At 31.1% G+C, this 15,579-nt stretch overlaps 1 protein-coding gene across 5 annotated transcripts in view; it reads right to left on the bottom strand.

The window, feature by feature from the left end:
• LOC127709284 (dynein axonemal heavy chain 3-like) overlaps window positions 1–15,579 on the bottom strand; it is a 77,643-nt gene that overhangs the window by 36,024 nt on the left and 26,040 nt on the right. For all 5 annotated transcript variants that reach the window (XM_052214739.1, XM_052214741.1, XM_052214740.1 and 2 more), the window contains 19 exons: window positions 14,167–14,368; window positions 13,770–13,976; window positions 13,431–13,545; window positions 12,017–12,212; window positions 11,342–11,450; window positions 10,770–11,060; window positions 10,238–10,329; window positions 9,216–9,570; window positions 7,736–7,958; window positions 7,202–7,332; window positions 6,477–6,896; window positions 5,967–6,128; window positions 5,527–5,652; window positions 3,310–3,467; window positions 2,772–2,852; window positions 2,356–2,539; window positions 1,797–1,979; window positions 1,197–1,423; window positions 543–746 (listed from right to left, as the gene is read on the bottom strand). In XM_052214739.1, coding sequence (XP_052070699.1) covers window positions 543–746; window positions 1,197–1,423; window positions 1,797–1,979; window positions 2,356–2,539; window positions 2,772–2,852; window positions 3,310–3,467; window positions 5,527–5,652; window positions 5,967–6,128; window positions 6,477–6,896; window positions 7,202–7,332; window positions 7,736–7,958; window positions 9,216–9,570; window positions 10,238–10,329; window positions 10,770–11,060; window positions 11,342–11,450; window positions 12,017–12,212; window positions 13,431–13,545; window positions 13,770–13,976; window positions 14,167–14,368 — 3,666 coding nt within the window. The remainder of the gene's footprint in view (window positions 1–542; window positions 747–1,196; window positions 1,424–1,796; window positions 1,980–2,355; window positions 2,540–2,771; window positions 2,853–3,309; window positions 3,468–5,526; window positions 5,653–5,966; window positions 6,129–6,476; window positions 6,897–7,201; window positions 7,333–7,735; window positions 7,959–9,215; window positions 9,571–10,237; window positions 10,330–10,769; window positions 11,061–11,341; window positions 11,451–12,016; window positions 12,213–13,430; window positions 13,546–13,769; window positions 13,977–14,166; window positions 14,369–15,579) is intronic.

Below are 15,579 nucleotides of genomic sequence, written 5' to 3'. Positions count from 1 at the left end.
CATTGCCATTTCAAAATTTCTTTCAATTTAACATTCTTCATAAAATTTTTGATTGGATGCATTATATATTTTAATTGGCACAATTTCCATGTAAAAGACCACTGAAAACAAAATCAAACAACAAATTGCCATGTCTATCAATTGAAATCTATTTTGAAAATAAAAAAATCTGAAATTCTACAAACTCTGTTATCTTAGACTTACTTTTCTATCACTTCTGTTAATTGTTTTAAATCTTAGACTTACTTTTCTATCACTTCTGTTAATTGTTTTAAATCTTAGACTTACTTTTCTATCACTTCTGTTAATTGTTTTAAATCTTAGACTTACTTTTTCTATCACTTTTGTTAATTGTTTTAAATCTTAGACTTACTTTTCTATCACTTCTGATAATTGTTTTAAATCTTAGACTTACTTTTCTATCACTTCTGATAATTGTTTTAAATCTTAGACTTACTTTTCTATCACTTTTGTTAATTGTTTGAAATCTTAGGACTTACTTTCCTATGACTTCTGTTAATTGTTTTAAATCTTAGACTTACTTTTCTATCACTTCTGTTAATTGTTTTAAGTCTGTAACTTCATCGTACACTTTATTTTCGGCAACTATGTAATCCCCAAAGAACAAATTACGAATGTTATCATCTACAACAGTTCCGCTGGCTGATAAATGTCCAAGGATTTTATCTATGTTCATCTTAAAACTATTTGAACATTGTTCCTTCACTATCTTGAAAAACATTTCCCTGAAAAATTTAAATAAATATCTTTTGTTTTTATCTTCTACACATTTGTATCTGTCTTTTTGTTTGTTTGTCTTTTACATATTGCATCTGTTGTGTCTTCAACTTATTAACATTGCATTCAGTAATACATGAATATATAAAGCTGAGTAAGTTTGCCAATATGTTTCTTTAGAAGCCTTGGTAGCAATGTGAAGGTAATACTTTGTATACAACATATATTACATTGGTGGCTTTGAAAAATTATCAATACTGGACTTTGAAAAAGGTTATGCTTGATGGTAGAAAATTTGGATAATGCTTCAAAATCCCAACTCACAAGAGAATAGTTTATTCCTACTTGAGTAAAGTATAGATTACCTTCCCCCAAATGACAAGAATAATTCAATTCATTCCAAATTGACAATAACAATATAGTTGTTTAATTGTTGGTAAATAAAACTTGGACTTTACCTATCTTCTAGATCAATAAGACGATCATAAAATACTCTGTAAACTTCATGGACCCACAAACGCATAAGTTTATCTGCGTCCTGTAAATGGGTTGATGGCACTAGCAATACGCCTCTAATTACACGAGCAAAGTCTCTCAAATTGAACACGTAATGACTCTTAGCTGGAGTCGGAAGGAAATTTAAAACAGCCTCCTTGTATACTCCCATTGTGGCTGCTACCAATAACTGAAATAGAACAGAAAAGCTTAAATATTTAACTTTCATGAAAAAAAGCCAGGACGAACATTTCTGGATCAGAAGCTGCATAGACCTCTAATGTTTTCAGTGTAACCCTTTAGCTCGATACCTAACTCCCAGTGTTCCATGCTTTCTTATTTCTTATTTCTATACATGTAATACATTAGTATTTAATTGGTTTTCTGTATCAAACTCTCAATCTAACCAAGAAGAGGTACCAAACCAGGTTTTAAGATCATGATAAGGAAGCAAACTTTTAATTTTAAAGGAAGAGGGGGACAAAAAAAAAATTTTCAAATGAGATTTGCAAGGTTGAAATTTTTTTAATTCTTTTTTTGTATACTTCCAATAATAGTCTTACCTTTCCATTCCTTACAAATGATCCTTCAAAATTGGCAAAATGCCAATCTGTAATTGATGTGAAAATTCTGGTCATTGTTGAATCATCAAACTCATTTATTGATACAACATTCAAATGTCTGGTAAAACGACTTGTGATGTCATTCCTTCCTCCACCAGGTGGACCCATAGCTGCTACAAGTAGCTGAAAAATGTTTGTTTTTTGTAATACATTACTTTATAAAAGTGAAAATACAGTTCTGTTGCATAAATATGGTTACCTATGAAAAATTTACAGCATATTTCACATTCATTTTTTTTTACAATTATCTAAAAATCTGGAATGATCTTGTTTTGATTTATATTTAAAAAGTATGCTTAAAGGAGGAGCTTCTGAAAGGCCCCAATATGGTTCCTATTTCTAGCTAAAATCTAAATAAGGATTTAAGGACCATTATCACAATGTATCATATTTGACATCATTTTGCAATATTTCAAAATTTAGGTAAGATTGGGCCATTAGCACACCTTCTGAATTGCAAAGTTATAAGGATTTATAAGATTTTTTTACGGATACATACCACGTCTGTTAGGAAAACTTTAGTTGTATCTTTTCTGTCATACCAATGTCCATGATCTAACCACTGCCTCAATAACTCTATAGGAGGCTGAGCTCCATATTTCTCTTTAGCTGGCATGTTCAAGTCATCAACAAATGTGACAGATTTCTTTCCCATTGGTGGACCAAACACTCCCTTTCTTCTCCTGATAATTGTATGTTTTATTTTTGCATTAAAATGGCAATTCATGCTATAATTTTCTAAATCAATCAAAATATTAATATGATACAAATACTGGTGTAAATGACATAGCATTGTGGAATAAAAATTTAGAAATATGATTGAAGCCAAAAGTTTTATATTGAATGTATATACAGTCTTCACTTAGATCATAAATATTTAGCTCTATGTATTGAATAAGAAAATTTTACTCTTACCTGTCAAGTTTAGACATTACTATATCTTGTGTCTGATTGGCTGATGTTCTGGCTGAGAAATTGATACAGTTTGGCATGTACCTATAAACAAACAACAAAAAATGCCGGATATCTATAAATAACTGATTTTTATTTTTCAATGATTGTATGAACATTAAAATTACTAGTTAGCTTAAGTAGTATTTGAACAAAAGTCAAGGCAAAATTTAGTTTGATAGATATGTATAACTGAGAACTGTATCCTTAAATATGGGTAAAGTGTCTTCTTGTTCTGGATAGTGTCAAACAATCCTAATTATTAAGTTCAATTGCTGCAGATCAATGAGGTCTTAAGAACTGTTTGCAGATATAACTGAAGGCTCAGAATACTCCAATTGTCTCCCTTTGTGGCAAACTATGAAGTTAAAATCCAAAAGAAATGAAGACAGCAACCACAATAAAATGAAATTTAGTACTACCATGGGCTATAAATTAGATATTATATGTTTAATTTCTTACCATTTAAAAAGTTTTTTCTCATATCAATGATAAAACTTACTGTTCTTTAGGTAGATCTAGAAGGAAGCCATTTGTTATAGCAGATTTTCCTGTACCAGTAGGTCCAACAAACAACATGGGCTGTGAATGTGGAAGGTATGTAGTCAGGAAGAAAGCTTGCCTGGCTGTGTCTGTAGTCTGTATAATTACTTCATTAATCTACAAAAAATATACATATAGTAAGGAACATGGAGTTGTATCAGTTATTCAAATGTCAGTAACATATATACAACTTTGAATGATAAAACTGCAAAAGGCTATCTGTATACAAGTACTGTGGATTCATTTATATTCGTGGTAAACCAATTTTCATGGGTTTTGTTGGTCAAAGCAAACCATGAATTTAAGAATTCAACGAAGAAAAACCCCGAAAAATGTGTACTGAGTCAGATGCTCATTTCCGGCTATGTTGTGTAATTCTAGTATAGTGTTGATTTGTGATAAACATGTTACATAAAACGTGTTTTTGAAATAAAATATAAAAGTATTTTTGATTATATAAGTAATAAAATCTTTAGATTAGAATATCAGTGAGAAATTTACTTTTTTTTTTAATTGTTTTCGAAAAATAAATGCAAGTTGTTAATCACCTTGTCAAAATATGGTTTATTGGTGATTATAAATCAATAGGATTAAGAATGGGACATTGCCCGTAGGTAATATTGTTCATGAGACACAGGACGTTTGCGCTTTTTTACCTGTAACACGATAGGACATTTACGCTCCAAACACTATGGACATCATTACGTAAATAAATTCAACTTATATTTTTGGCTAGTTAGTTCACATTGACACAGTCTTAAACATAGAGTTTAAAGTTATAAACTAGTAAAGGAAAAAATGTATATGTCACGAATGATTTTTATCATTGAACAACAGTTGGCTAAATATATTAAAATTCATTATATTGATAAATAGGGACCTAAGTCAAGAATTGAGAAAGAGAAACTAGAATAGTTATTTGAAAAGTGGGCAAAATACCAGTCAGGACAGATTGCATGAACTAAATTTGTTCATTTCCTGTACTTCAGATATCAAGCAAAAACTGACCTGTGATGACTATATGTGTCTGTGTTTTTAAAATGTTTACTTTTAGCTATATATAACTGTATTAATGAAATATGAAATGGCTATTAAACTTTTAAACATAATGAAAATTATGACTTTAACTCTGCTAGGTCAAACCTAACAGTCCTAAGCCCTGATAAAATAGAAGGGAAGTCATAAGAATCAAATATTGTAAAAGCGCAAATGCTCTATATAAAAAGCGCAAATGTCCTATAAATTGAAGCGCAATTGTCCATTAAAAAAAGAGAAAATGTCCTATATATTGAAGCGCAAATGTCCTAGGAAAAGTGCAAACGTCCCGTGCCTTGTTTATGACAGGAACATTTATTTTCACACCTTTGACTTAAAAATTTATTGACAAACTTTTAATAAGGTAGCTCAAGTAGGACACACAAATTGCATTTCAAATAATTTCAGATAACTTGTAGTTTAAGCATGCATTTTTATGTATTCTGGACCAAATGACATTTTTTCAATTACATGTGAATTAACTATTTCCGATATGAAACTTAAAATTTAGAATGAAAATATAGCCTTTTACATGTTCCCCAGATTATATATATATATATATATATATATATGTAACCAAACTGTGAGGATTGCGAGATGAGTAAATTGTATCATTGTTTTATGATATAGGTTTTAACTTGGGCTGCAAACATTCGTAAGGGGGTTTCTTATACTTTTGATAATTTTCTAATGACTGCTTATTATGTCGTGATAAGGGAAAATAACTTTCAATCAGTTGTACATCAAAGAGCCTTTGAAAGCTTTATAAAATTCCAATAAGAAATTATAAGTTAAGCAAACAAATGATTAGTTGTATTTGTCCACGCTTGTAATCGAAGATTTAAGAGAGGATTTTTTCAATTCAAAATTTCAATAAATTTGTATCTTTTGTTTTATCATTATTCAAACAGAGATCCACAAATTAATGTATCTGAGATATGTTTATTTTGTTTAGAAACAATGATTCTTGAAATAACGTTTTCCACAAAATGTCTTTTTTACTATATCCACGAAAATTGATACCCACAAAATAAATGAATCCACAGTAATACATTACTTACCAGTCTTAGGATTTTCTTAAAATGTCTTGTTTAATTAAATTAAAACTTCAAAAGCATCTGTAACGATGGAATAGTCTTACCTTTGCATCCTTTGCAATTGTCATTTTATTTCTGTCTAATGTATCCATCCATTCAATCCAGTTACCACTGGCTTTCTTCTCAAAGCAGAAGTCAAATATTGAGGATCTCTCTGGAATCATGTTGCTCTGAAATCATAGAACAATATAGTTTTATTAATGGACTGAAATTTAGCAGATTTACATGATAATTCAAAAAAAAAAAACCTTCAGCATAATTATCAACCATTATGAACCTTATATTAAATAGAAACATGGCAAAATATATTTATCATATGTTCTACATTAATTTTTGTTATCATTGATATTAATTTTGACCAATCTGACCATGAGCAGCATGTCAAAACAACACAATTTTCTGCTAGAAAAGTTTTTAAAGTATAAAGAGATATTCCAGAACAAGAGGCAATAAGTTTTTGTGTTGAGTTTTATTGGTGACAAACCTTGGTAATTTTGATTGACTTTGGTTTAGGATGATCAGGATCTGTACCACTGACAATATTTCTGAAGAACGTATCAAACAATTTACGTCCATCATCAGCAATAGTTCCTCCTACGGTCCAGATCAAGGAGAATAAAAATAATCCTTGTAACCATAACGTTATCTGAAATAGATATCTACAGTCATTGTCATCTTCTAAGTATCAATATTATAACAAATGATATTCATCAGCAAAAACTTCATTACTTGAAGTATGTAAATGCATGATCATTCAATTAATACCTTATAGAAAGTTATTTTTAACTGCCATTTAATTAATTCAAACTATTTAAAATGTAGAATCCATGTGTTGGTTTTCGATATAATTGCAAAAACAAGCAATGTTTTTTTGTGTTGGAACAATTCTGTATAACACATAAACTGTTGACACAGAGATATGTCTCACAATTGTTATAATTGTTGACACAGTCAAGACAGAAACTGATATATAGACTAAGTTCTTAAACTGTACCTGCTGTTTAGTAAGTATATCTGATTGTTCTTCTAGTTCTTCACTTTTCTCCATTTTGGCACATGTATCTTTAATCTCGTCCAATAGACATGTATACAGCCTCATTAAAGACTGAACCAGGTGCATATCTGATGTTGTCATGAACACTTTACATTTCTTGTGAATAAAGTATAAACATGGGTCAATTAACCACTCAAACAAGTCATTGACTAGGTCTTTATCTTCCTGTGATAAATTATGTGGAAGTTCATACATCATGTAGGATTCTTTGAATGGTCTCCAGCCAAGCTGGTGTGGTTCTAAGTAGATCATACCACATCTACTGACAGTAGCAGGGGAAGCCTGTTCTAAATCTGCTGGCTCAAATATCAGGTTCATAACATTAGACATCTGAATAATTTCACCACTCATTAAACAAAGCTGTAAAAAAATTCAAAAATTACAGTCATTTTAAATATCCACCTATTTATCACAATAAAACATGAAAGTCATTTAACATTGTCTATAAAAAGCCTATCTGCATAACCCACGTCTGAATTATTTATATTTCACTGTCTCTCTCCCTATTGTCATAAGATTGTAAGATTAATCTGTAGTTTATGGATTAAGAACAGTTTGACATTTCGTAAATTAAATCCTATTTTAATAAAGTTTTATACATTTACAATGATGGTAAAGAAAAAAATTTAATTGAAAAATAGTCAAATTCATATATTTTTGTAAACCTTTTTATTATCATCCAATACAGTGTTCATGTTTTCTATCCACACAGCATCAACAGGTCCATCAAATAAAATCCACTTCCTGTCTTCATTTGGATTACTGGCATATTCTCTGAATGTATTAGCAAGTACACCTGAAACATAAAAATATGTCTTATGGACATCTAAAAATGAAACTTTTATTCATTTTGTACTATACAAATACAAATTTGCAATTTTAAGTCATTTAAATCATTTCAATTTTAAATTGTAGCACTCCAAAAATCTGCATTAAACATTTTACAAAAACAGGTATAACATTTCATGTATAGTTCATGCTGTAAATTCATTGTTACAGCAGGTTTGTTTATGTCATAAGTTCTGGTTTAAAAGTTCATAAAAATAATAAACCCTTACTTCATCTTCATCTTTTTTCGTGTCTCAACCAATCATTTAAATCTTATCACATAAATGTATGCTTAAACGTTGAAGCTTCAAGCTAAAGATCACACATATGCCAAATAAATGTTATCAAATAAAATAGAATAAATGTAATACCATCAGTCCATTCATGAGATACTGGATCGAAACATCCATACAGCTGGCCCATGGTGATAGATTTAGGGTTGATTATTCTGTATATTGTCTTAGACTCAGGGTAGAGTCCTGAGGCATGTAGATCTGTAAGGGAATCAGCTAACACTTGCCATCCCTGTGTTTTACCACCTAATGGTTCTCCAACTATCATCAAACCATGTCTTACCAAAATCATCTCATATACCTGTCAAACACATTATTCATTTCATTTTTAATTGTGAAAAAGCTCCAAGCCTTTATAGCTAACCTAGCTTTTTATGTGTATTATTGTATTAGGACTTAAAATGTGTCAATGAAATTTTGTAAGCTAACATATCATATTTTTTCTATCTATTAATGGATATTGGGTTCTTACTGTGAGATAAATGAATTAATTGCATAGCAACATAATAATACACACAGAAAAGTCAACGTGCAATATTATCAGATTATTACATGGCATTTTTCATATCAGATGTATTATCAGCCCAAGGTTCAATATCAGCCCAAGAGCCGAAGGTCAGATGTATTATCAGCCCAAGGTTCAATATCAGCCCAGCTGATATTGACGGAGGGCTGATAATACATCTGATATGAAAAATAACATGTTATGATCTTTTTATCATATGCTTCAACAACGGAGAAAAATAACAGTTTAATATATTGTTCCTTTTAAGTGGTTCTCAAGTAGAAGTTCAAAAAGTGAAAAGTTTACGGACGACGGACCCCAAATGTAATACATCTGTTATGAAATCTTTCTATCATATGCCTCAACAGAGGAGAAAAACAACAGTATAATATATTTCTATATTCACGATAAAAAAAATCAACAAAACAAAATGAACACTGTTTGGAAAAATCAACATTTGTAAAGTAACTTGCTAAATTATGCTGGAAACTTTGAAAAATGCATTTATTGTATCATTTGTTTTGCATTTTACATTATATATTTTACTGTTTCCTAATATTTGTTTTGTACCCTACTTTGTTATGTATTTCACTGAAAACGTACCATTGAGATGTATTTTCTGGAATTTGCTGAGTAACGCTGAAATGCCATGCGATATTGTTACGGAAAGGCATGCGATAACAGCCGGAAGCAGTTGATAAATTTTTCATATCAGACCGCTAAGCACCATTTTGGAAAATATGGAATTCACGTAAGTTTAATGCTATTATCATACTGTAAAAATTATAAGTTATTTACTCTGAGTATATGATAATTTAACTTATTGCACAACTACAAATAAAGCTTCAAATTATCGATGTCATCAGTGACAAAAATAGGTTTTAAACAGTTTATCCAGCTTTGCTATACAATACAGGGGTTATTGCATGAATATTGTGAACTTTTTACCCAATCATTATCTATGATTTTAGTTTATTTTTAGTCAGTTACTCACTAAAACTACTTTTTAAAATGTCATCAAAAGTTACAATAAATAAGTATAACAATTATCACCTGAATAATTTTTTCCAAAAACCATGGATGTGGTTGTAGTTTCCTCTTGACTGTATTGTCTTTAAGTGCCTCCATGAATAAACCATAATCAGGCTTAGGACATTCCACACCAGGGAACAGATCAGAAATAATACCCTCAAACAGGGGCACATCCTGGGCTAAGAATTTAGGAAGATTGACATCCATGATGGCTTTCAGAAGAAGAACTGGTTCCTGTTCATCTAAGTACTTGAGTTTCAAGTTACCAGCAGCAGTCAAGACAGATTTGACAGCTCTCATTCCATAATCATAATGGTGCTGTGAGGACAATTGTTCAGAACACAATGTGTATACTGCTACGATTTTGTTTGCCAAACTGAAATAGAAAGTTGATATCAATATAAAGAATACTGAAACTTCTAAACTATTCTATAGAGATAATTATAATGACGTAACTATTAAAATGAAATTCCATCATTTCTTCATCCATAAATTTTGTTTAAATTTGTTTATTGGAAAATAACATGTCGACTTAAATCAGGCTGTAAGTTTTTCCTTTTTAATTGTTTCACATTTTGTTATCCTTGTGCCTTTAATAGCTTTCTACTGTAAATTCACAAATTATTGTCAGGTATTTATTATTGGGAATAATACAAATGGGTAAGTATCCCAATAATAAAAACTCACATTCTGATTCCATACAGATATTTGTATGCAAATTTTCGTGAAATCGCAATAATTAATCTCACACTTTTGTCCTTTCTTCAACAATCGCAATAATTTCTGAATTTACAGTATACAGTATGGGTTTTGCTCATTGTTGGCCATACAGAGACATAGTTGTTTTTACATCCTTGAATATTGGTCCTTGGTGGATAGTTGTCTCATTTGCATTCATACCACATCTCCTTATTTTTATAGGAGTTATGTTTTTATACTGCAGATTCACCAATATATGATTCAAGCTGAGATGTAGATAAAAAGTACTGATAATTCAACAAACAATCTTAGCAATATCCATGGTGAATATATCTATATCTTACCTTCTGGCATCTACAAATCCCATAGAGTACAATGAGATCTCCCCAATCATACCATAATCGGGCACCATCATAGCTACTGTTCTAAATAATACCTATAACAGATTGCTTCAATATTCAATTTCTTGTCATTTACACAAACCCTTATAATATAGTTATATTAATAAAAAATTTACCTGCAACACGTAATTCTTAAATATAGTTTCATGTTTCTTTCAGTGAAATAAAAAAAGGCCTTTCATGACTGGTAAATCAAATTATTCTAGATTTTTAACGCTCTAAAACTAATAAACACGTTTTTTAACATTAAAAGATCACATCAAGAACCTCATTAAGTTTCTCTTTGGTTATGTCTTTCTATTGTTTAAAGAATTTGGTTTATTTTTATGAGAGATTTTTTGTAGTCTCTGTTAGCCTGATTTACAACTTGTATAAACTTGATTTAGAACTTGACAAATAGTAAAGACACTTGTCTATCAGACCATATTATGACCACTAGATCCTTTTAGTGGTTTTCTGATCTTTAAATACAAACCTTAAGGTTATCAGGTAATTCCTGTCGGCCAGCATATCCAGGGTTCATTGTAATAAAACATGTACAGGAAGGATTTAGAGCTAATTCTGTCCCTTCAAATACAAATCTCTTTAGTCCTGCTGCTACAGCCTGTTGGATACTAAGAATTTGTTGGGCCACAACAGACAATACTTCCAACTCTATACGATTAAACTCATCAAAACATGCCCATGCTCCGGCCTGGGCTAAACCTTTGAAGAATTTACCCATAGCCTTGTAATCCAAACCATCTGAACAGTTAAATACCACACACTGAAATACAAACAGATAGAAGTGAGATTATCATCAAAGAAATCAAATTTACATGAAATAAACACAGAAAGCATTTTTGCTTCTAAGTAAAATTTTAGTTGTAACCTTTTAATAACATTTGAAATATATATCTTCATTCCTATTAATCTGTACAAAATTTTTTAAAGACCTGAGATTACTGAATAAATAAATGTTATGTTTTCACAAATTTAAAATGCTGAAAAAAAGAAATCAGTAAAATCAATTTGGAAGTTATGAAGCTAAAGATGGTGTAACTTTACCTGTTTGGCAACAGCTTTGGCTAAATCTTTACAAGTCTCTGTCTTTCCTGTACCTGCTGGACCTTCAGGTGCTCCACCAAGGAACAACTTCAGAGCTCCCATTAAAGTTCTGAAAACAGTACAATTGTTTTTTTATAAATTAGGCAGTTAGTTTTCTCGTTTGAATTGTTTTACCGTTTTCAAGTCGGTGCCTTTATAGCTGATTATACGGTATGGTTTTTTCTCATTGTTGAAGGCCGTTCAGTGGCCTTTTTAATTGCTTACTACCACTTCATTTGAACTCTGGTGGATAATTGTCTCATTGAAAATCATACCACATCTCATTTTTATACAATGTTTAGTTTAAACATATTTGATTTCCATAAACACAAACTTGACAAGACACAAGTCAAACAGAAAATGTTTAATGTCAGTAACTAACACAATTTCTTAATATTATGAAGTAATCATTAATTATACTTAACAATGTGTTAGAATAACATAAAGCTGCTGTAGACAATAGAGGTCAGAAATGCAGACATCAATCAAGATTTATCAGTCATTAAAATATTCAAATTACCCAGACAAAAAAGCAAGTGGTCAGATTTATCTGAGCCAGAAATCATGACATTTGACTGAACTTTGTCTCCTAAATTATTTGAAAAGATATTGATCAGGATAGCAATAAGGACTCACCTGTAACACCTGTCTGTAAGTGGTGTAATGACCAAACGTCCTGAGTTACCCAGATACTCATAACCATATTTGATATCTGTGGTTATCATTCTAACAATGACATCATCTTCCCAGTAATAACGTAACTGAGCTAGCCAATCAAAATCAAAGGGACTGGATACATTGTCTTTGGACATCTGGGCAACGACATCACGAGCTGAAAATTAGTAATAATTCTATTGTCATTTTTGAAGTTTAAACAATTAATGATTGATTTTTGTTGGAGACTGTATTTTGACCTTTAAATATTTTGTGTTTTTGGGTTGCTGTCTCAACGTCATCAAAGTGGCAAAAAGTTAAGAAATTTCAGATACCATATAAAAATCTCACATCATAATGAACTTGTGTACTAAGATTCAATTCTATGTGACAAGAACTTCCTAGTAAAATACCTTGACCAAAAACTTTCACCTGATACAGGACAGATCAATGGGCAAAGGACATAAAACAGAATGCCCCCCTACTATTGTAGATGGGACATAAAATGTTCCACTTACTAAAAACCTTTTTTTGAATCGCTGCTTAGGACAGGCAGTTAGCATAAATTTGTGCAAATGGGAGCATACCTTCCACTCTAACAAATTCAAGGGAAGTCTATATTTCAATTTATCCTGCAATTGGGTGTCATATCATACATTAACAACCAATCAGATATCACTAGCCTGTATTTGTATACTATACAGATATCGCTAGCCTGTATTTGTATACTATACAGATATCGCTAGCCTGTATTTGTATACTATACAGATATCGCTTTAAAGCTCCGTCCACTGCCGGACTATTTTTGTGTATTGCTGTTGACGAGTGTTGTACTGGTCATCAGTTGATTGTGTGATTTTTTTAATATTTCTACGCGGACTCCAAAGGATTTTAAATCGAAAATAAATGCAATAAATGTTTTCCTGTCTTTCAAAGCAAAAACAATGTACAAAAGTAATTGCAGGATAAAGACAATAACTGTGTAATGTCTTTAGATATCAGCTGTATTTGTACTCGGCTGTATTTGTACTCGGCTGGAAACAGGAGTAATAGCTCACTGAAGCTCGCATTACACTTGTTTCTTAGCCTCGTACAAATACAGCTGATATTTAAAGACACAAAACAGTTATTGTCTATATCAACTGCAAACTTTTCATTCCAGCAGTGCATATTTCATTTTAACCATGCTTATATTTTTTTTATAAAACATCCTTTATGTCAAAAGTATTTTTTCTCTCAGAAAATGAATTGTATGAACCCCCAAACCCTTTAATTTAACATGCTACCTGTATTTATATAAATCTTGTGCCTCTTTGACATGCATTTATATGATACAACACTCATATTTTAAACCAAATTAACATATGTATTGATAAATCATCACATGAAAACCTACCATGCACATCAATGACAGTCAAAGCTCCCAGTGTAACTCTGATTCCAGGATCTAGTTTACCTCTCACCAATTTGACAATCTGGTCGATCTGGCCGTTACACTTTAAATGGTATTTCTGTGAAAAAAAAATTGTTTTTACTTACAACAGACATTATCACTGTGTACTATTATATATATATATAGCTTGTATGCTCATGTGAAGAGCTAAAATTTTTTATTGTTTTTATTCAAATGAATCAACAACAGCATAACAAAATGAACAAACTTTCAATTCATCTGGATCCTTTACAAACTATGTGACTAGATATAAATATATCAAAGAATATAGAATGTACAAACCTTTATTCCATCTGGTTCCTTCATTGATTCTGTCACCTCTGATGTCCACCATATAGAGCCTACACAGATGGCAACTTGTCCTGGCCAGTCTACGACCCATTGATTACGAGGTGTTGTACTGTAGGCAGCGTTAGAGTCCATTATAACTTTACGTAAACTGCTCATCATTACATCTTCTACTTGTAACAACCATTTCTCTACCATACCCTATCATGGAGACAGATACATGAGTATACACACATTAGAAGCCACCAAAAAATTACTGAATTAAAAAAAAATAAAAAAAATAAAATATATATATATATATCTATATGCTAACATTGTAGGCAGTTACAGCAAATGCAATTACATTTGTACAATATGCATGAGGTAAAATGCAAAATCTCCAGAAACTTACATTTGCTTTAGCAGGTATGATCTTTGTTGAAAAAGGTACAGTTTCCTTTTCTGCTGAGATCATGCCTACAATTTCCTGGTTTTCTGTGAATTCCAGTTTACTGATTCCCTCAAAACATTTCTTTAAATGAGGTTGCACACGCATTGGATCTTTTGTCTCAGACAAGATTTCTAATAACTCATCGTTTGACAAGAAGAAAAATCTGAAAAACAAAGAAGATATCTGATAAATCAATTCAACTTGTATAAAACACAGAAAAAAACCAATCCTACTTCTAAAATTATCCCAAAAACTATTAAGTTATTTACATGTGATCATTAAGAAAAGATGATCTGTATGTTGTACATCTAATGACAATTCTAATTGAATCATTGAAACAATTGAAAATTTGGAGGTGGGGTAAGATTCTAAATTTTGACCCCAGAATGAGTACATGAGTCATGGAACAACTGCTGTTCTCCAACAGACTTTTCATTTAGTTATATTATGTCATAAAAATTTATTATAATGTTATCCAAAATTTTAAGGGTCATAGTACACATATATATGATACAGTAGCTTTCAATAATTCAAATTGACCAAACTTCAACACCCAACTCATACCTGCCAACTTTTGAAAATCTCCATGGGGATTTTAGTGCGTGACCACAATTTCAAAGTTTACAAATTTCGTTTCGTTTTTGCATGCGCTGTTTTGTGCTCTAGAAAAAGGGTCATATCTTTTTTTATATGGTATATGATGATGAGCTTATAAGCTTTTCTTCTTTTTATTTGCATGATTCTAGTACTTATATTATTGTGAAGAAAAAATGAACATGTAGCTAGAATACCAGGATATATTTTCTTGTATACAGTTGAACGGCAAACGATTTAATGGCGTCTAAGTTCAAGATATTGGTCACGTGATAAAAGGTCAGAGTTTACCGTTTTCTTGTGAACGTGTACACCTCTTGGTTTTTTACCTCGTATCGTCTAATTGTAACTCGTACATAAATAAAACTTGTAGGGTCCAAATCTTGAGTGAATAAGGTTCATTATTATGTATACTTATTTATGAAAGGTGTTATAAAAGTATTCTAAAACAACGATGGAAGTTGAAATTTTTTTTGGAAAATTTGCGTAGGTCTACGGAAAATCCCAAATCATTTCTTAAATGGGTTTGGTAACGTATGGAGGGGTATAAAATATGAAGTAAAACAATTTTCTGGATCTTATATATTAATTATATATCATAAATTCCCCGGATACGCAATTGTGTCAGCTTATTCGTGGCGAAGCGGAGATCAACGGGAGATAACTCCGTACACGCGTCGTAGGAAACTGCAAGTTCACAACAGTAAATTCGAGTAAAATTAATGATTGTAGTTATATTTCGACCCTTTCTTGAATAACCATTCAATATTTAATGTTCCT

The sequence above is a fragment of the Mytilus californianus genome, unplaced genomic scaffold (genome assembly GCF_021869535.1).
Source record: "Mytilus californianus isolate M0D057914Y unplaced genomic scaffold, xbMytCali1.0.p SCAF_7, whole genome shotgun sequence".
NCBI classification, from domain to species: Eukaryota; Metazoa; Mollusca; class Bivalvia; order Mytilida; family Mytilidae; genus Mytilus; species Mytilus californianus.
Note: the sequence above shows the minus strand (reverse complement) of the source record. Positions and strands in the feature narration are given on the sequence as shown.